Source organism: Podarcis cretensis (assembly GCF_951804945.1).
Source record: "Podarcis cretensis genome assembly, chromosome: 17".
Lineage (NCBI taxonomy): Eukaryota > Metazoa > Chordata > Lepidosauria > Squamata > Lacertidae > Podarcis > Podarcis cretensis.
Window position 1 is genome coordinate 27,398,797 of NC_137187.1, and position 21,353 is coordinate 27,420,149.

At 43.8% G+C, this 21,353-nt stretch overlaps 1 protein-coding gene across 4 annotated transcripts in view; it reads left to right on the forward strand.

The window, feature by feature from the left end:
• SH3GL2 (SH3 domain containing GRB2 like 2, endophilin A1) overlaps nucleotides 1-21,353 on the forward strand; it is an 88,284-nt gene that overhangs the window by 64,312 nt on the left and 2,619 nt on the right. For 2 of the 4 annotated variants that reach the window (XM_079959697.1, XM_079959696.1), the window contains 7 exons: nucleotides 4,464-4,548; nucleotides 4,997-5,069; nucleotides 13,059-13,202; nucleotides 14,765-14,898; nucleotides 17,706-17,864; nucleotides 18,425-18,528; nucleotides 19,605-19,729. In XM_079959697.1, the coding sequence (XP_079815823.1) occupies nucleotides 4,464-4,548; nucleotides 4,997-5,069; nucleotides 13,059-13,202; nucleotides 14,765-14,898; nucleotides 17,706-17,864; nucleotides 18,425-18,528; nucleotides 19,605-19,729 (824 nt within the window). Of the gene's footprint in view, nucleotides 1-4,255; nucleotides 4,312-4,463; nucleotides 4,549-4,996; nucleotides 5,070-13,058; nucleotides 13,203-14,764; nucleotides 14,899-17,705; nucleotides 17,865-18,424; nucleotides 18,529-19,604; nucleotides 19,730-21,353 lie in introns of those variants that run through there. The other 2 variants (XM_079959695.1, XM_079959698.1) reach the window with 2 other exon arrangements.

Consider the following 21,353-nt stretch of genomic DNA (forward strand, 5'->3'; position numbering starts at 1 on the left):
AAACCATATGCACAGACACTGACATGTTTTACTTGGGGGGATAAATATTAAAGCACCATTGCAGTTAGGGCCAAAATGTATAGTTAATTAATCATTTGGAACAATTGATTAAAAACCTTTTGAATGTTATTTTAAAAATGTGCCTCTGATTAATTGATTGCACGGGCAGCAGATTTCAAGGGGCAGATTTAATTTTTTGAAAAGTTTGTTTTAAGTACAAGCTTTTACAAAGCCACAAATGACAGGCACCATTTTAGCAGGGGAGGGTATCTCTTTTAAGATGGTGCTTGTTGTGATTTGTGCGTGCTCCATCTGGAAACCAACTCTGCTTTTTAACAACAACAACAACAACAACAACAACAACAACAATAGTAATAATAATATATTATTTGTACCCTGCCCATCTGGCTGGCTTTCCCTAGCCACTTTGGGTGGCTTCCAACAAAGATTAAAAAAGATTAAAAATACATTAAAATGTCACACATAAAAAACTTCCCTGAACAGGGCTGCCTTCAGATGTCTTATGAATGTTAGGTAGTTATTTATCTCTTTGACATCTGGTGGGAAGGCGTTCCACAGGGTGGGCGCCACTACCGAGAAGGCCCTCTGCCTGGTTCCCTGTAGCTTTGCTTCTTGCAGTGAGGGAACCACCAGAGGCCCTCGGCACTGGACCTCAGTGTCCAGGCAGAACAATGGGGGTGGAGATGCTCCTTCAGGTCTACTGGGCCGAGGCCGTTTAGGGCTTTAAAGGTCAACACCAACACTTTGAATTGTGCTTGGAAACATACTGGGAACCAATGATAGTTGACTTCAATTTTTTTGTTATTAACATTTATGCACCCCCTCCCCATGTTCTGCCCACCTCCTCACAAGAAACCCGTGAGGGAGGTCAGACTGAGAGACTGTGCTTAGTCCAGTGAGCTGCATCGCCGAGTGTGGATTCCAACCATTGCAAGGAGGAAAACCAAGACCTACTTAACCTGGGATTTAACCCCATTGAATTCAAAAAGGACTTAACCTCGGAACAGGCATGCATAGGACTGCATTGCTAGTAATTCAGGCGGCAATCTCATACCTACCTAGGGATAAGCCCCATTGAAATGAATGGGACATATATAGAGGTTTTAAACCCCTACTACTAATTGACGTTGATGGCTTTAATCAAATGTTGGACCTCGTTATGATAAAACAATTAGCACACTGTGTAGGAAATCAGGTATTCAAATGATACCCAGTTTCTTATTACCGCTGAATTCGGAAGAGACTATTACTTTTATCTTGTCATATGCCGCCATATCACAGGTGAATAAAAGGATTAAGAGAGAAAGCTCCAGTGTCCCAATCTGGCAGGAGAGATTGAATATTTCGCATGGCCTCTGGTCTTTCTTCCATACCCATGGCAGTTGCCAGTATAAATGTGCTTCTAAGGTACACATTCCCATCCACAACATGATGCTGATCTGAGCCCCGTTGAAAGGGCTGGATGCTACTTTTGATGTGAACGGACAACGTCTGGATTGGAGCCTAATTTTCAGCAGCTTCAACAACGTCCACTTATTTTGCCTTCCATTGAAATTTGTGTTGATCTACTTTTGCTTTGTGCTTTAAGCCCATGACTCATTAGGGAAAATGGATAAAGGCAGAGAATTGAATGATAACCTGAAAGCGGAAGAAGGGCAGCCAGACGAAAGCTAGATCCTTGCATATGCTTGTTCTGTTTTCTTTGGACATCTACATGCTGTTTTAATGATTAGTGGAGTGTTGAATGTTCACTGCAATGAAGGAAGATTACTAGGTCTGTGTTTGCTCTGATAAACACCTGTGCCAGAAACATGGAAGGGAGGAGGAAGTGGCAAAGGCAACGAGACATCTATAAATGCTTCCTCCTGCAAAGGAACAAGCAGGCCAGGTGCGCTTGGGCTGTACCAGTGGGTTGTCCCAATATTCTAGCAGAATGACACCAACTGTTCCTAATGAAAGGGTTGCTTGTTCATGATCACTAGGAGGCAGGTTTTGCTTTTGTCTTGCAATGGTGATTTTGGAGACCTGCTTCCAGGGCCTGTCATTAGCCCCATCCAGTCATTCAAAGCATTGTGGGAGGGTGGCATCGCAGCAGCAGTGAGGAAATTCTGGTGCAGAAGGCAAGGAAAATATTCCGGGGAGAGGGGTGGAAGAGGGATAATTTCATGTCCCTTGGTGTGATACTGGATCTCCCCATCTAGGTCCCACTTTAAAAAAGAATGAAAATATTCAATAGTTTGTTAAAAATATATATACCTATTTCCTTAAAACTACATAACAGATTAGGGATGCGGGTGGTACTGTGGGTTAAATCACAGAGCCTAGGGCTTGCTGATCAGAAGGTCGGTGGTTCGAATCCCCGCCACAGGGTGAGCTCCCGTTGCTTGGTCCCTGCTCCTGCCAACCTAGCAGTTTGAAAGCATATCAAAGTGCAAGTAGATAAATAGGTACCACTCCGGCGGGAAGGTAAACGGCGTTTCCGTGCGCTGCTCTCGTTTGCCAGAAGCGGCTTAGTCATGCTGGCCACATGACCCAGAAGCTGTACGCCGACTCCCTCGGCCAGTAAAGCAAGATGAGCGCCACAACCCCAAAGTTGGCCACGACTGGACCTATGGTCAGGGGTCCCTTTACCTTTACCTTTACATAACAGATTTGCACATATGATAGAGGAGAACAGAGGAGGCTCTGAAAACCCTAAATGTAACTGCTACTCCAGGCCCAAAGATGTGATGTTAAATGTATGCTTGCATCTCATATGCACGTTTTCAGAATGCAAATAGCAGCTTCAGGTCAGGAGGGACAAATGACTGATAATTGGCAGAATTTCAGCAGGCAGGGAAGAGGAGTTTAACCCTTTCCACCCCTGCTGTGCTCCTGTTGGAAATTGCTCCTTGAATTCGGAGGAAAAGCCCCATTGGGAAGCTTCATAGTAATGTTGAAAATGTTGAACTTATTAAATTAAGGGCAGTTCTTGTCCTGATTGAAACAGGTAAGTGGCCAAGAATATGCAGCAAGCCAAAAATTTCCTCCTTGCTCCCATTCATTATTTGTAGAGCCAATGTGGTGTGGTAGTTAATAGTATGAGACTGTGAAGACCTTGATTCAATTCTCTGCTCAGCCATGAACCTGGAATCAGTTATTGTTTCTCAGCCTAACCCACCTCACCAAATTGTTGTAAGGATAAAATGGGTGACACAGAACCACATGCAGACCACTCTGAGCTGTGCGGAGGAAGGATAGGATATAATTGCAATAAAGCGATGGAAAGGCCACTGCATTCAAGAACCTGCATTTCAGACCTGGTGTTATTAGACCTGCTACTTCCTAGGCTTCCTTCACTGCCTTTATTATTCCAGCCTTTTGATTTTATGTTGCTCTGAGACCTCAATTAGGCCAGTACTTCACTGTGCTAAGCATTGTAATGACACATAATAAACTTTAATTATTCCCCAGCCCTCAAAGTGCTTACTGTCGTATAAACAACAAAGCAGGTGGGTGAACAAATGAAACGAGGGCATGGAAAGGAGATTAACAATATAAGCAGGTATCTGTGTACATAACAGTGCAGATGTACGTGAAAAGAATGGGGTAGATATTTGGTCAATGATGGTAGCTGAGCAAGTACAAGAGGACTATTTTCAGGTTTCTGCATAAGTTTGCAGTGTTCTGCTGGGTTTGGGAGCACGGCCGGCCCTACTGTTCTGCCACCTCAGGCAATAGTTAGGCAGAGGTGTTGCAAGACAGAGCTTTGTGTGTGCCACACAACCTGCTCTGCAGCCTCTAAGCCAGCCTCCTACTTTTGGGTGCAGTGGAGGCACTGTCTCATTGCTCGTGCTTCCAATTAAGATTCCACTGCATGTCTGATGAGCTTCCATTTGTGGAATGGGGAAGGGATGCCATTTTGGCCTCAAGGTGCCACATCTCTTCAATGTATTCACACTTAACCTTATCAGGTGTTTTAATACCAGTGAATGGGGCTGAATAATCTCCAGAACTCTCCCCCTGCTTCAAAATGTGACTCAGTTTTCCTGCTATAGCATTGTTTACCATAATGGTTCCATTTTAGGAGATACACTGTAGAATATTCAGAGTAGAATATTGAGAATATCTAGAGCCCAGAAGACTGGTAATAGCTTATTGAGCCTTAGCTTCTCTGAAAGGAAGGCTTGAGTCATATGTTCACCTCTCAATGAGGCATACATAGAAGCCTCCCAGAGCCTGTAGATGACTCTCTGTCTTGACATCTTTGATGCCTGACACTCAAAGTCGGAGATCCCCCTTGTGGTCTTGGTGAGTAAAGGGCTTCAGCTGCTCACTAACCAACTAATAGGTGCCTTGCTTTTATTTTTAAGGATGGAAGTAGACAATTGCTCCCCAGTTTTCCTTTATTGTCCTGTCTGACAATGGTTGCTTTTCCCTACTCTTCTCCTTCCCAACTGCAGGCAGGAGATGTCAACAAAAGAGAGAACAAGGAAGGAAAACAGTCAGGGAGTGACTTCCTTGATCTTCTCTGCAAGAAAAAGCAAGGTACTGCCAGAGGATGAGTGAGTAGCAGCTCTCGCCCTCCCAGAAACTGGGGCCAGGTGAAATCTGGAAGCGGGCTCACCTGTGCCAGGTGTCTGTAGTGGCTATTGGAACCAGTGGTTTCTATAGGCTCTTGAAGGTTTCTGTCCCTGTTCTGGCTCATTAAGGAGGTTGTTGCATGAGGCAGAGTCTGCAGCATTATAGATTTTCTATCATGGCAGGCATAGGATTTTGCCACATACCCAGTAACATATTAGGGGAGAACAGCAGTGTGTTGGGTCTGTTAATCTGTAGTTGCTATTGACACAACTAGCACATTTGTGTCATCTACCACATATAATGAAGAATGATGGAAGAATAAGTACAGAAAACAAAAAGTATTGGATTATCCATCCTCATTGGGTGTTTCCTCTCTCCCTTTTATATCTTCTTCTTCGTCTTCTAATTGCAGAAAGTAGATGTCACCAGCAGGGCTGTGATGGAAATAATGGCCAGGACAACAGAATACCTTCAACCTAACCCAGGTAATTGTCCTTCTTTGGGAATCAGAGTACATGTTGATTAAGAGCTCACTCACTTTATTCCAATGCTGCTTCAGATGGGCTTTTATCGAAAAACAACAGCAGAGTAGGAAATGATGTGTAGGAGAGGTATTCTCTGTGCAAAGTATGACGTATATAGATGGTTTTAAGAGCTTTGTCATTACTGATGCATGGACACTGAATCTAAGGTGAGGAATTCACTAGCCTTTGTTGCCATACTTCTTGAATGTACATCAGTGCAAGGAACATCCTAATCTACATAGAAGGCTGTTTTGCTTTCCCCTTTTCAGCAAAGTCTCACTTCCTCATGTTTACCAGAATCTCAACATTCAGGGCTCCTTTGTACAGTGAAAAGAAAAGACACCCGACACTGTCATATCCTTTTGCCTTAGTTCTTAAAATGCTCTTGTATGAGTGGAAGGTGCTTCAGCTAGGACAAGAGGAGCCTGGTATTTGTCCGTTCTCTCTTCCTCCTTAAGTGCCTTGTGCTCAGTGCCTTCCTGTTTCCCAAGACTTGGGAATGGATTTTGAGGGCTACAGAGGAGGCGGTAGAGCCCTGCCATTTCAGCAAAATTCTGTTCCATAAAGAGAGTGGATGTTAGGAACCAAGCCATTGCCTTCTCCACCAGGGCCAGGGCCTTCTCAGTGATGGCTCCAACCTGGTGGAATGCTCTGTCCCATGAGACCAGGGCCCTGCAGAATTGAACTTCCTTCCACAGGGCCCATAAGACAGAGCTATTCCACCTGGCTTTCAATTTGAACTTAGCCTGATCTTTTATTCCCCTTCCTTCCCTCCCCCTTCCCTTTTTATGAAGATTACCCGCTCTGGGATCCCACAGCTAATTCTCCCCTAGTCTCCTCACTGGCCCAAATAGGACTAATTTAGCCAGCTAGCCCTGGTGATCATCTAATGTTTATTGGATGGATTTCCCCCCAAATTGTTTTTTGTATTCGGAAATTATTGTTATTCACATTTTATAATGTATTTTAAGCTGGTTTTTGTTGCATCAATTAAGTGTTTTAAATTTGTTGTTAGCCACCCTGAGCCTGGTTTTCTGAACCGGGAAGGGCGGGGTATAAATTAAAAAATATTATTATTTATTATTATTACTCTGACTGTCAATGCCTGTCCACCTTCTCAGCATGCCATAAAGACAAAAGAAGAGTCTGCTGGGTCAGGCCAATGTCCAGTCTAGTTCAGCCTCCTGTTTCCACAATGGCAGATGAAATGCATGCAAGCTGGTCGTGAGCTCAACAGCACTCTGTCCACCTGCGATTCCCAGAAAATGGGTATTTGGGGCTGCCCTTGAGACTGACCCAGAAACTCCAGTGGGTACAGAATGCCACGGCGAGACTCCTTACGGGGTCCTCGCTGCAGGATCACATTCATCCAGTGCTATACCAGCTGTACTGGCTCCCGGTGGAGTACAGGATCAGGTTTAAGGTGCTGGTTTTAACCTTTAAAGCCCTATACGGCCTAGGACCCTCATACCTACGGGACCGTCTCTCCTGATATGTCCCACGGAGGACCTTACGGTCTTGAAACAAAAACATCTTGGAGATCCTGGGCCACAGGGAGGTTAGGCTGGCCTCAACCAAAGCCAGGGCTTTTTCGGCCGTGGCCCCGATCTGGTGGAATGCTCTGTCACAAGAGACTAGGGCCCTGCGGGACTTGGCATCTTTCCGCAGGGCCTGCAAGACAGAGCTGTTCCACCAGGCCTTGGGCCAAGGCACAGCCTTGGTAATTCTTCACAGAACTCTAGCCCAATGGTTGCCATCAATTTGATTTGAACTTATTTTATAATGGATTGATTTTAGAATGCTGTGTTATTTTACTGTTGTTAGCCGCTCTGAGCCTGGCTTCGGCTGGGGAAGGCGGGATATAAATAAAAGTTTGTTTATTTATTTATTTATTATTATTATTATTATTATTATTATTATTATTATTATGCATCTGACAGCATCGGTAGAGCATAGCCACTGTGACTAGTAGCCATGGATAAAATGTCAGGGATGGAATCTGGGGTCTTGTGTGTGCTGTTGGTCTGCCTGTATCTCTCACTGCATGTTTATCACTATGTGCAGATGTGCTAGGGAGACAATGCCAAGTCTGGTTTCTTGGTGTGTTTGTGGATGGTACGCTGTGTTCGTACACATGCATTTAGAAGATGGGAAATGCTTCTCAGAAATAGGTAATGGTTTTTGTCCTTCATGGTGGAAGAAGCCTGAGAAAGTATGGTCTCACTAGTTATAGTCTGCAGAGTCATTCTGTGCGTAATAGCTGTGCTTACAGGTGAAGCCTAACTCCATCGTGTCCCTAGGCTACTGAATACACCCACTTCTGTTCCAGTCCGTGCTCTTGAATTGTGCCAGCTGCTAAATGAGGCAAGAAACTCTGACGTCCTGTTGAAAACACTTTAGATTCAAAGGGCAAACCACAGGTTGAAAATCTTAAGCAGCATAGTCTCCTCACATCCTGGTATCGACCCAGAACTCTGATGTGTATTGAATTAAAACATTGCTTATTTGCAAGGTGTTGACATCTGGTTCCATATCAGAGCGTTTGGTAAAAATAAAATGGATGGAAATCAAACTTTGAAATATTTCTTGGCTATGCAAGTGATGTTGGTTCTTTTCAGTTGTTACCAACATGCACTGAGTTTCAGACAGTGGGGTGTCTGAAAAGGGGATCCTGGGCACATGCAGTGTATGCATATAGGCACTTCGTGTATACTGGATCTCTCATGGTGCAGACTTCCAGTCAGATTAAGCGCCTGAGCAATGGGGCAGGGGCAATGTCTGGTTTTGGACAAACTTCTTTATGAAAATAGGCACCATTTCCAATCCAGCCTTCATCTGAAGACTGCAAGGGGGTTGTGCAACACTTTCACTGTTTCGTTGTTCCCCGGCTCAAGGTTTCAAGAGGACTGGAAAGGATTTAGTGAGCCCGGAAAGGATTTGCAGCGGCACAAACAGAATGCAATGGTGCAAACCATTACTTGCCATCCTGCACTCCACTGGTATCATCATAGTGTTCTGTTTCCCACTCTGAGCAACAGAATTCTGATGATTTCCCCTGCCATCTCGTGGGTTTGGTTGCGATATATACATTATGTGTTATTGAGCAATTTGTGCTGCAGAGGCACCACAGCCAAAACACATTTTCATAGATGAGTCACCGAGATAATAAGGTTTGCTTCCTATGATAGGTTTTGTACTCTGAGACAGATACCCAACTACAAAATGTATGCGTCATGCATCCACAACGGAGGAATTGTGTGCATGCATAAATTACTCCAGGTCCCTTTACAGTCCATGTGAGTGTGGCTTCATATCTTTCCCGGTTGCAGCTGGCATATATTTTAAGGCGGGGAAACATATATCCATGCACCTCTCATTACTGATGTGATATGAGGATCTTTTGGGCACTCAGAAAGTCTCTTGAGCCACAGCTTCCTTGGAACCATGTAGAAAGAGTGAGTGGGTTAAGCTTATTACGACTGTCTGCTGTCCAGTGTGCTGATAGTTGTGGTTCGAGGACCCGACCCCCGCAATGTGGAAAGAATACACACGGACACGTGATATAAGGTTAATGGGCAAGGAAAGGCCACAACTTTATTGATTACAGCAGTGAAAAGGTATTGGCTTAGGCATTGGATTTGAACAAGTGGGTTTATTCACCAGCAGGTGGAGCCAGTTGATGCCGATCCAACTATAGGCTCACCCCTAATGTCACCGAGGGTCGTGCCATGGCCTCCCGCCAAGCAGGCATCGGACAGAATACACGACCGCCAGATTCCTTTAACGGAATACCCCTAAAAATTGAAGGCATAGGCGATGGCCACACCTAGCTCTTCGACACAGCACAACACATTATTCCAATGCCTAACCTACCCACCAATACCACAAAAAGTTGTGACGATTGCTACGAGGTAGGCGAAAAAACCAAAAAGGCCTAATGCCAAATGGAAAAACTCCTACCAGGCCCCCTAGTCAACCAGGGCGACCAACCTAAGGTCCATAGCAAGGCCAGTGACCTAAGCCCTAACTAAAAGGGAGTGGAGGGTGGGTGACTCGTGGTGAGAGGACGAAGAATGAGGCCGGGCGAAGGCTACCGCCGCAGCAAAAGGCTGCTGAACACGCCCCCCTCAGGCACCTGGTTGGATGCCCGCTGAGGGGCGTGGGCGCCAGCCAGGTGAGGTGATGGCAGGGGTCTAACGCCCCCTGCTAGGGGCGGAGCTCGGGCTCCCGCCCACAACCACTCCCCTCTCTTGCAGGGAGGAGAGTCTTTGTAGCGCCAGGCTTTGGGGGTGGGAAAGCAAGCAGTCTGCTCACTTGATACAGAGCTTTAGAGGAAAGAAGGATGCAAACAGTGCTGTCTCTCTTCCCTTCTGCCCAAGGCACCCATGTAAGCAGAAGAATCATAGAAAGAGAACCTTTCTATGATATGAGTTTTTGCTGTTGTTACTGATAGTAACTGATATTACAGTGGTACCTCGGGTTACAGACGCTTCAGGTTACAAACTCTGCTATCCCAGAAATAGTACCTCGGGTTAAGAACTTTGCTTCAGGATGAGAACAGTGGCGGCAGCAGGAGGCCCCATTAGCTAAAGTGGTACCTCAGGTTAAGAACAGTTTCAGGTTAAGAACGGACCTCCAGAATGAATTAAGTTCTTAACCTGAGGTACCACTGTACTGATAATAACTTTTTGTATCTTTATTTTTGTGTGGAAGTTGTTCAGTTTGGTTGTGTAGTTCTTAATGTGTTTTATTTGTTTTTATGATTACTTTGGGATGCGGGTGGCGCTGTGGGTTAAACCACAGAGACTAGGACTTGCTGATCAGAAGGTTGGCGGTTCGAATCCCCACGATGGGGTGAGCTCCCGTTGCTCGGTCCCTGCTCCTGCCAACATAGCAGTTCGAAAGCACGTCAAAGTGCAAGTAGATAAATAGGTACTGCTCCGGTGGGAAGGTAAACGGCATTTCCGTGCGCTGCTCTGGTTCACCAGAAGCGGCTTAGTCATGCTGGTCACATGACCCGGAAGCTGTACGCCAGCTCCCTCGGCCAGTAAAGCGAGATGAGCACCGCAACCCCAGAGTCGGTCACAACTGGACCTAATGGTCAGGGGTCCCTTTACCTTTACCTTATGACTACTTTGCTATGTTTGTGATCATGTAAATCTTTTCATATTGTAAGCCGCCTTGAGCAATGTTTTAACTGTGGAAAGGTGGCATACAAATAAAAAATGATGATGATGATGATGGACCTACTCAAGTGACGCTGGCACAAAAACCCCACATATGCACTAAGTAAAATAACATAAGCTTCACCGTCCCACCACCCCTCTCTCTCCCGCCCCCTCCTCTTTTCTTACCAACCCTATACTGCATATGACACCAATGTCTCACAAGAAATGTAACTGATCTGTAGAAAACACAACCTGAAGAAAGAGACAACACATGTGCTTTTGCAAATAATAATAATAATAATTTAAAAAATTCTATTTATATCCCGCCCCCGCCCCCCAGCCGAAGCCGGGCTCAGAGCAGCTAACAACAGTAAAAGTAACACAGTTTACATAAAATCACAATCAATTAATTGAAATACATTCTGAAATCAATTCATTCTAAAATCAATTCAGAATCAAATTAATGGCAACCATTGGGCTAGAGTTCTGTGAGGATTACAAAAGGAGGGGGTCAGACTGTGCCTTGGCCAAAGGCCAGGTGGAACATCTCTGTCTTGCAGGCCCTGCGGAAAGATGTCAAGTCCCGCAGGGCCCTAGTTTCTTGTGACAGAGCGTTCCACCAGATCGGGGCCACAGCCGAAAAAGCCCTGGCTCTGGTTGAGGCCAGCCTAGCCTCCCTGTGGCCCAGGATCTCCAAGATGTTTTTGTTTGAAGACCGTAAGGTACTCCGTGGGACATACCAGCAAAGGCGGTCCCGAAGGTACGAGGAAAATCTTTAATAGAAATTTTAAAAAAGAAGAATCATAGAATTGTAGAGTTGGAAGGGACCCCCAGGGTCATCTAGTCTAACTCCATGTAATGCAGGAATCTCCACTGAAGCATCCATGACAGATGACCATCCAACCTCTGCATAAAAACATCCCAGGAAGGAGAGTCTGCCACCTTCTGAGGAAGATTGTTCCATTGTCGAACAGCTCTCACTTTCTTGTAACTTGAAGTCAATTGGTTCAGGTCCTACCCTCCAGAGCAGGAGAAAACAAGATTGCTCCATCTTCCATGTGATAAACCTTGAGATATTTGAAGATGGCCATCATATCTCCTCTCACTCTCCTCTTTTCCAGTAGCAACACATGTGGTAGAGCAGAGCTGCCCTCCTGACTGGCATCACTCCTGTTTACCTGGACAAGGGAGGGGTAGGGTGGGGTGGCAGCGAGGATGAGCCTTTGTGGGTGCACCAGCCAATCCAGTCTGCCTGTGGTGCACCCACACTTTCCCACTGCATAAGAACACAAGAAAAGCCATGATGCATCAGCCAGTGGCCCATCAAATTCAACATTCTGCTCTCAAAGTAGCCGGCCAGATCCCTATGGGAAGCTTACAAGCTGGAACTGAGTTCAAGAGCAACTCTCCCCACTTGGAGTGTGGAGGTAACACTCTGCTTTGCAAAGACAAACCTTGCTCCAGACATGCAACAGTATGTCAAGGAGCATTGCGCCTGCGTTCCCTGACCTTCTTGGCTAGAAAACAGGGGTTTTCCCCTGGCCTTTTGTCCTCTTACAATTTGTTTGTTAGACATATCGCTTGGCTGGAGCATGACCAGGGACACAGACGTAATCAAGTATCGGGGGGAACATCTGAGGGAAACACCTGCTGACACATGTATTTGCTAATGCAAATGCTTAGATGGAAATACGTTAAGTTCAGGGTGGTTTCACTACTGTTTCGAATGGTTGACTTCTGCTAATAAAAGGAGCCTTGGCAGAGCTAGCCAGCAGCTTGCTTGGAGCATGCTTGCCAGCGTGCTTCTGCACAGCTCACCTGCATCCAACCTCCTGTCATCTCCGTTATTCCTACATTGGAGTTCCCTGCAACTGCTCTTCAGAGGTATGCTGCCTCAAACAGTGGAGAAAGAACATAACCATTGTGGTTTGTAGCCATTGCTAGCTACCTCACCCGAAAGATGAGGAAATTTACTTAATGGGGCTTTGATTGGCTGCTATGTGTGGGAATGTTCAGGGAGGCAGGAGAAGATATATTCATTAATATCCTTCCTAACTTGCGCTAGCAAGTTTCTTTACTTAGCAGAGTTTACATTCCCCTTTTTACATGCACAGCAGATAGCTGGTTGCAGGCTTGTGTAGGCCTCTATCATACAATTCAGTATTGAATTGTATGTTCCTGGTAAGTTCCCTTTTATCCCTCTTAAAAGAACAAAGACACGACAATCTTACTTAAAGTCAATAAAAGAAGTTTACTCACATCAGTTCACAGTTGGATCCCTAAAGGCAGACTTAGTTACAAATATGTACATGTGGACCTACCCCATAATGGGGGAATAATCCCAGTGCTTCTGCTAGCTGAGAAGCTAGCAGAGCATTTCCAGCTAAGAAGCTGGTCCAACGAAGAAGGAAGTGAAAAAGAGAGAGTGTGGCAGCATGCCTTGTCCTTTTGTTACATGGGCAGGTAAGGTCACGCCCACCTCTAGTCACATGCAAAAGGAAGGATGTTCCAGCCCAGGAGGAAACAGAAAGTTTTGACTGGCTGGACCAAACATCCCACTGCATGTCCAACTCTAGGAAAACAAGGAATGTTGTGTTTGACTGTTCCCAGTGGATTACATCCCACACTATGCATGCTTTTTCAATGGCAAATCTTGGAGGAAATGGAGTTTCACCATGGCTGAAGAACTCACTGGGAGAACTCTTTTTAAAATTATTATTCTGTCTTTGGTCCTGTGTTGTCACCTTCTCTTGGGCTAATTAGCTTGTTTGCTTGCTTGAAGCTTCCAGAGCTAGACTCAACATGCTCAACACTATGTCCAAAATCAGAGGCCAGGAGAAAGGACCAGGTTACCAACAGGCAGAGGCCCTGTTAGCAGATGCGATGCTGAAGTTTGGAAAAGAACTTGGAGACGACTGCAACTTTGGTAATGTGATTTTTTTTTGTCCTCACTGTAAGATACCTCTGGCTGGACCTTCTCGGGGTTAGGCGTCCCGAGGTGACACAAAAATGGCAAAACCTGATTATGCCATATTTTATTTATTTAAACAAATTTATGTCCTGATTTTTGAGAGAGGTTCCCCACAAAGTGGCTCACAACAAGATTTAAAATCACAACATGCCACACATTTATTCAGGCAGATTTTTCCCATGTGGGAGGGCAAGGACTAAGCACATGCAGAGAACCCTCATTCAAAATGTGTAGCTGCAGCCACAATTTGCTTTGAATCTCTGCATCTGTTTTGCCAAATTGTTCTTTTATGAATTAAATGTTCATAACTGGACCTTTGTAGAATAGTTTGTATCAGACACAAGCTCCCAGTACAAAAATTCAACAACACACCATATGTAGGATTGCCATTTTTCAAAAAGCAAAAACCAGGACACCCCGTAAGTTTTTGAGCTTTTTAAAAAGAAAACCCTAAAGTTGTTGAGCCAAAACATGCAATTTTTCAATTGACTTGCCTAAGATCCAGGACAAAGTGGATATTCCTCCCGGATGTCAATTCCGCTTATTTTCTGACAGTTAAACATTTGGGGCTGTTGCACACAAAGGCTAACTATTCAGAATATACACACTGTTGGGCATAGTAGCATCCCTTGGGCTCATGTAATTTTCTCCAGCATGCACAGATAACCTTCAGTCTGAACCAGGGCTTACAGGCATGAGTGCTTTTAGTATCTACTTTTTAATCTACTATCTTGCTTTCATGAGATGTCCACTGAAAAGGGATGCCCTGATCCTATCAGCATTGTCTACTCACCTAAGCATAGATAGATAGATGTAGACAGACAGACGGACAGACAGACAGATAATAGATAGATAGAGATAGAGATAGATGATAGATGATAGATAGATAGATAGATAGATAGATAGATAGATAGATAGATAGATGATAGATGATAGATAGATAGATAGATAGATAGATAGATAGATAGATAGATAGATAGATGATAGATAGATGATAGATAGATATAGGCTTTCTCATATCCTGCCATGCTTATAAGCTTTTGTTTCTAATCTTCTTAGCTGCACTAGAGCCTGATTTCCACACTAGAAGTGTGGAAAACTATTGGTTTTTACAAATAAACAAATTAATGGCTGGTATTCCCCAGGCTGGGTCTGAATGAGGCCAACATAGCAGACAACCAAAGGTCATCTGGGAGGGAGTTGCATGATTATGTGCCATGATACAGAAGTTCTGTTGCCTAGAATGCCTTTAGTGATATTCAACATTAGTTGTACATTAGAATGATTGAAATCAGTGAATTAAATCCAGCGGTTTCAGTGGGTCTATTTGTGTATGATTAATGCTGGTTTTCACCCCTGTGTTTTTGATTCCTGAGAAATTACTGAGCTTAGGAACCGTGCTTAGAATTTTATTTCTGTAATGAACTTCTCAATACTTGCTCTGCTCTATGCTGATGTGGAAGCACAGTCTTTGTTTCTTCGTCAAGATTAAGTAGACTGTTCTTCCATTTCTTCAGGCCCAGCTCTCGGTGACGTTGGGGAAGCAATGAGGGAACTTTCTGAGGTGAAAGATTCTTTGGACATTGATGTGAAACAGAATTTTATTGACCCCCTTCAAAACCTTCATGACAAAGATCTGAGGGAAATACAGGTAATTTGCTGAGAAATTAACTGGCCGTTGCAAGATACACAGCAGAACCATTGCTCCTTAGCTCCTCCTTTCTCTTTCACATAATACAGGGTGCCAGGATGGAGAAGCTGAGGGGTGAGGTCAGTGCGGTGCACGTGTACTGGCGGGAGCACCTGATGGGATCTCTTGGTGTACTTGCACTGTATCCACCTTCTCTCTGCCCTGCTCCATAACTGTAATTTAATTGTGTGTATGTGTACGTACACACACACACAATATTTTCTATCTATCCTATGTATCTATCTATCATCTATCATGTATCATCTACGGCCTAGGACCCTCATACCTATGGGACCGCCTCTCCTGGTATGCCCCACGGAGAGCCTCAAGGTCCATAAATAGCAACACCCTAGTGGTCCCAGGCCCTAAGGAAGTTAGATTAGCCTCAACCAGAGCCAGGGCCTTTTCAACACTGGCTCCAGCCTGGTGGAACGCTCTGCCTCATGGGACCAGGACCCTGCAGGATCTGATTTCTTTCCGCAGGGCCTGTAAGACAGAGTTGTTCCGCCTGGCCTTTGGCTTGGAGTCAGTTTGATTCCCTCCTCCTCTTTCTTTTTTCTTTCTCCTCCTGTGATGAGGCTGCATTTTAATATTTTAATGTTTCTATATTTTAATGTTGTATTTTAATCTTGTTTTTAAGTTGTATTCATTCAACTTGTTTTTATTATTGCTTGTTAGCCGCCCTGAGCCCGGCCTTGGCTGGGGAGGGTGGGGTATAAATAAATATTATTATTATTATTATTATTATTATTATTATTATTATTATTATTATTTCTATCATCTATCTATCTATCTATCTATCATCATCATCATCATCATCTATCTATCATCACCTATCTCTATCTTAGAAGGAGTAGTTAAATGGTGGTCATATCATAACATTGCTCAGCTTATTTTAACTCTGCAATCCTATGTATGTTTATTCAGAAGTGAATCTTCAACGGGATGACCCCCAGGTAAGTGCATAGCACTGGATCCACCCCTTTATGCAGTGCAGCACAGGGAGAATGTACTTAAAAGTGGAAACAAGGATTCCAAGAATAGAAATCACTCCCAGCGGCAAGTTCCTACTCCAAAGTCAAAACTAAGAGAACGTTCCCTGGTGGCTGGTGTTGTGGTCCTCATCTACACGATAGCATCTTCCCCAGCAGCCTGAGAATTGTAGTTATGTTCAGACACTGGTGTTTGGATACAGGCTCACTCAGAGCTCTAATGGCTTACTGGAGAGCACTTGAAAAAAAATGTTTTATTTGTAAAATTATTATTTTTATTTTAGATATTCCTAAACTATCCTTTAATTTAGTGGGCTGTAAGTACACCTTAGGCAAATGAAAGGTTGTTTATATCACAGCTTTCTAAAAAAACAAAACAAAAAAACACCAGAACCCCATGCACAGATTAAAAACAAATAAACCCAAAGAGCAATAGGAAAGCAACAGCAGCAGACGACGCCAGTCATGTTACCATCTCTTAACTTTCTGCCAATTTTTTTTTAAGGCTAATAAGCTCCCTAGAACTGGGCAGTGAAGTAGCTTGGCAGGATTGCCTCCATAATTGTGGCCCATATCCACCATTTTTGCTAGCAGATGGCAGGGTTTAAAGGTTGCGCAGCAAAGAAATTCAATGCAGCAGTTGCGCTAGTGGAAGTTTGTTGTGCAACAGCCAATGTTTATTGTGCAATTTGTTTCACAGCAATGCTTGGTAAAGTACTTATGTTTTCCCTTGTCCAACAATGTTTCGCCAGCGCAACAAGAACATCACTAAGCAACTTTAACTTTGTGCTACATTGGATGCACTCTCAGCTCCCTCTGCAGTGAAGTCTTGTGCAGTACTGCTTTCTTCAAGGACTGCAAATTTGATGGAGTTTCCTGTCAGTATAAACCCCTACTTATTGTTTTAATTGTGGTAGGAGGGTAGCCACTGAAATGCTGTACAATCAACAAAATAAAACAAGGGCGATCTCGGAGTACCACTTTTCCTGATGATCTCTAGAGCCTGGAAAGGCCACATTCTTGTGATAAACATAGTTTCTGATGTAGTTGGTAGTTGTCAAAATTCAAGGAAGCAGTGTGTGGTCCTTAAATAAATAAGGATGTAATTAAGATGCACAGCTGGTCTTGAATTCACTGTGAAGCTTTCCTATCCACTACAGTGTTATGTCTGGAGTTGGGATTCTAGAATAATAGGCAGGGAGGATTATAGAAGGCAGCATCTGATTGGCAGTGGAGCCGTCCAATCCGGCTCCAGAAGGGAAGTTTGAACTAACCTATCAGGTGTGACCTAGGGTGTGGTTACATGATATATAGCCTGGGTCTGGCAGGGACTACAAGCCAGGCTACACCCTGACTGTTTTTATCCGACTACCCTGAAATAAACTGAAGCCTTTCTCTGAGTATATTTCATACAGTGAGACAAAAATCAGGTTGCAAGCTAAAATTGCTTGTTTTTTTTTAAAAAAAAATAAGTTGCATATTTAGGCAAATAATGTTATATTAAAAATATGACTGTGTTTTTCTCCTATTCTGTGTATTTTGGCCTTCACTCACTCCGATAGGGTAGTTTCACATCTAAACAGCTACCAACTATGACTTCTGCCCTTTATCTGCAATATGAGCAGCATACGGACTTGATTCTACAGCAGAATTTGTGGGTGCTTAGTCAACTCATTCCATATAAGTTTGAATGTATAGTCTTTATTTAGTCCACTGTGTTTGTAAGGCAGAGGCGAGGACTTGCAGAATCTCTCTCCACCCTTTCCCCCTCTTCAGCATCACCTTAAAAAATTGGAGGGCAGACGCCTGGATTTCGATTACAAGAAGAAAAGGCAAGGCAAAATCCCAGATGAAGAACTCCGTGCGGCTCTGGAGAAGTTTGATGAGTCAAAGGAAGTTGCTGAGTTGAGCATGTTTAATCTGCTAGAAATGGATGTGAGCAAATCTCTTATCTCCTTGGAATGTGTTGTATTATTGACATGATTGTTGGCAGTTTAATGACTTTTTAAATGAGCAGAAAAACAAAACAAAACTGATTTTTGTGTTCATGTTTTCTAGACTCCCTTCCATGAATATTCATCATCATATTTCTTAAAACAACAGAGCAAGCATGGACAATAATAATGTTTTATTTGTGTGCAAGCTAGTCTGTGTATGGACTCTTAACATAAGAAGCACCTTGCTGTCCCAGGCCAATGTCTATCTAGCCCCCATTCCAGAACCCAGCTGGAATCGAATGATTCTTTCTCAGAAAATGCCCAGTACTGATCGACCAGTCTGCCACTGGTATACCAATGGTTCTGCCCATTTCCTGCGGAAGTGAGCTCCTAAACCAAGTCTACATACATTTATGTTCACTTTGGCTCTCCAGTCCAATACAGCTAGTACTTTATTCACTGTTTCTTGCATGTTGGAGTGTTAGTGCCTTTACGAAAGCTCTTTGAATAAGCTGCACGACAATAATCAACACATGTTTTCAATATCTCCCTTTTCAGATTGAGCAAGTGAGCCAGCTATCTGCCCTTGTACAAGCCCAGCTGGAGTACCACAGGCAAGCCACACAGATCCTCCAGCAAGTTAGTTCCAAGTTGGAAGAGAGGTAGCTAAATATTTCTGATGTTGTTTAAAAAGGGGGGGAGGGGAATCTGAGGCTTAATATATGTTTCAATTTGTGTATATTGTCTGTGCAAACTTGTCAGTTGTGCTGAACCAGGCATGAAATTGTATTGTTGATCTGTTCAGTCTTTTAACACATCACTTAAATCCCATTGGTTGCAGCCACCAGGAAGTAAGATACGTAAGTGTAACTTAGGGCTGGAGCATGTTATATTATGCAGCAGGCACTCAACCAAAAACAACCTCGTTGGAATGAGGTCTCTACTACTACCACCACCACCATCCCTAGCCTTACTAGTATTCACACAGTTGCTCCCATGCCAGTAAAAGAACAGATACAGATGGATTGAAATGTTACTTCTAAAGACTAGTGGTGGCATTTGTTCCCTTTTTTCACTCTGAAGTCATGGGTACCTATTTTGGGTGTTGCAAAACTTGGAGCTGGCGTCTTTGCTTGTTTTAAATTCTGTATGTTGTGGACAGGAAGATTTTGGAGCTACCTAATGCAGTATGCCTTTACACTTTTACTCAACTATATATAGTCTTTCTACTGTTGACTTTAAGCACCTTGGACAAGTCCAGTCTGTTGCATTCTATCAACGGAGAGTTCAATATATTCAGTGAGCTGGGGAATCTGTATAGCTTCAGTTCCACTGCAAATGTGACCTCAAACTGCATAACATGACAGCTTTGCAGAAACACAGCTTTCCTGAGGTCTTTTGCAATCAGACCTTCCAGGAAAAAGCACAAAAGGATCTACTATGAAGAAGGGTTATAATTAGTGCTATTTTTCTAGAAAAAGAGGTACCAGAGCTCACCATGAACTTCTCCCTTGTTATCTTAGAATGACAATGGTGCTCACCTGAGAGGTGCCGGAGCTGAGCTCTGGTGAGCTCTGGCTGAAAAAAGCCCTGGTTATAAATATACCAAAACAAAACAAAACATCTAAAAGACTCCAGTTTATTCAGAATGCAAGGAAAACTTTTTGTCTTTCATTAGTCTTGGTGCTTACGATTTGCTGATGAATTGCTTGCTCAGGATTTGCTTATCTTCTGGCAGGATAAAAGATGCCTCAGTTCAGCCCAGAAGAGAGTATCAGCCAAAGCCCCGCATGAGTTTGGACTTCTCTGAAAACAATCAGCACAATGGAGGGCTCTCTAATGCCACCACTCCCAAGCCCTCAAGTAAGAGAAGGTGGAAAGGAGGGGTGGGGAACATATGATAGTACAGTCTCTCTAGGGGTTGCTCTGAAAATTATACTAAACAAGGACAAATGCTGGCATGAGTGACTCCCGCAATAGCATTTTCAATTTCTGGCTAGGAATGCCCAAAGGTTGAATTCTGTAGAAAGATGCATGGGCAGTATCAGATGTGGGAACACCTCACATAATTCACCATGGAAGACATGCCCAGACTTTCCCCCTCGGATATGAGACAAGGAGCATTTTAAAGCAGGGGCATCTGTCAGCGTAATTCATTGGTTGATCTGTCATACATTTATATTTTCCCTACTGTTCCTCCAAAAAGACAAAGCTGGCACACATGACATTATCTCCTTTTATTCTCACAGTGCGAATGAATGAATGAATGAATGAATGAATGAATGAATGAATGAATGAATATTTATTTGCACCAGCCATCGGCCATAGCAATAAAACAACAATACGATATACAAAGAATTAAAAAAGTTAATTTTATAAAATACATTTTAGGGTCTTTAATCAAAAGTCAAATAGTGGATCTTATTCCAATTGTCCCAGCTAAAAACCTTGCAGCCTTTGCTGTCACCTGCTCATCTTGATCTGCCAAGGGAAAGGCCATTGGGGCAGTGGCTGGGTGACCCAGAATGGGCAATAAAAGAGGGGTGATAATCTCATTCCTCAAGTCTTTATAAAGGGTGCAAGCCAGAAGGGCATGTGCCACCGATTCAGTGCTGCCATCTCCACAGGGGCATAAGTGTTTTTCATGTGAAATCCGTTGGAATCGTCCCTCAAGTACAGCCAAGGTCAATACATTCAGTCTTGCGAGAGTAAAAGTACGTTTATATTTTAGAATTGCTAGGTTATTTAGATTGTTGAGAGTGCCACAGAGTCAAGATGGGAAGGTGGGAAATAGTTATACCATGGGCAAAATTTCCTTATTGTGGCCAAGTTGTTCTGATGCTCGATAATCATTTAGGCTAAAGCATTCCTCCATGTGTTGCCGATCCAATGCCATTCGTAGATTTACCAACCCAACTGGCAGCAAAGACGGAAAAGGGTGTGGCTCCTGAAAGAGGGAGGGGCCCATGCTCACCTTCATAATTTGTGTTGACCGAAGACCTCCTGACACCCCCCCAGCTCATTCAGTATAAAATGTGGTCCTGGTACTGGGTGCAAACCATTGAATATCTCTAGGCTGAAGTATGCAATTCTTGGTCTGAGGACATGATCTAGACCACAGGCCAGTTTCCCATGCTCTTTTTAAATAAATTTTAAAAAATCAAGTGTTCCTATGAAGCAAAAATTAAAGACTCAGTTGACACAGTGTTGGGGTGCATTTGTGCATGCTCCCTGTGAGGTGTGGGTCTCTGTGTGGGTTGCCCCACTTGATTTTGCCTACACCCATTTCTGGTATGGGACCCTCAGAGGGCCACCAAATAAAGTTAGCTACTCCCTGCACAAAGGACGTGGGTGGCGCTGTGGTCTAAACCACAGAGTCTAGGGCTTGCCGATCAGAAGGTTGGCAGTTCAAATCCCTGTGACGGGGTGAGCTCCTGTTGTTCGGTCCCTGCTCCTGCCAACCTAGCAGTTCAAAAGCACGTCAAAG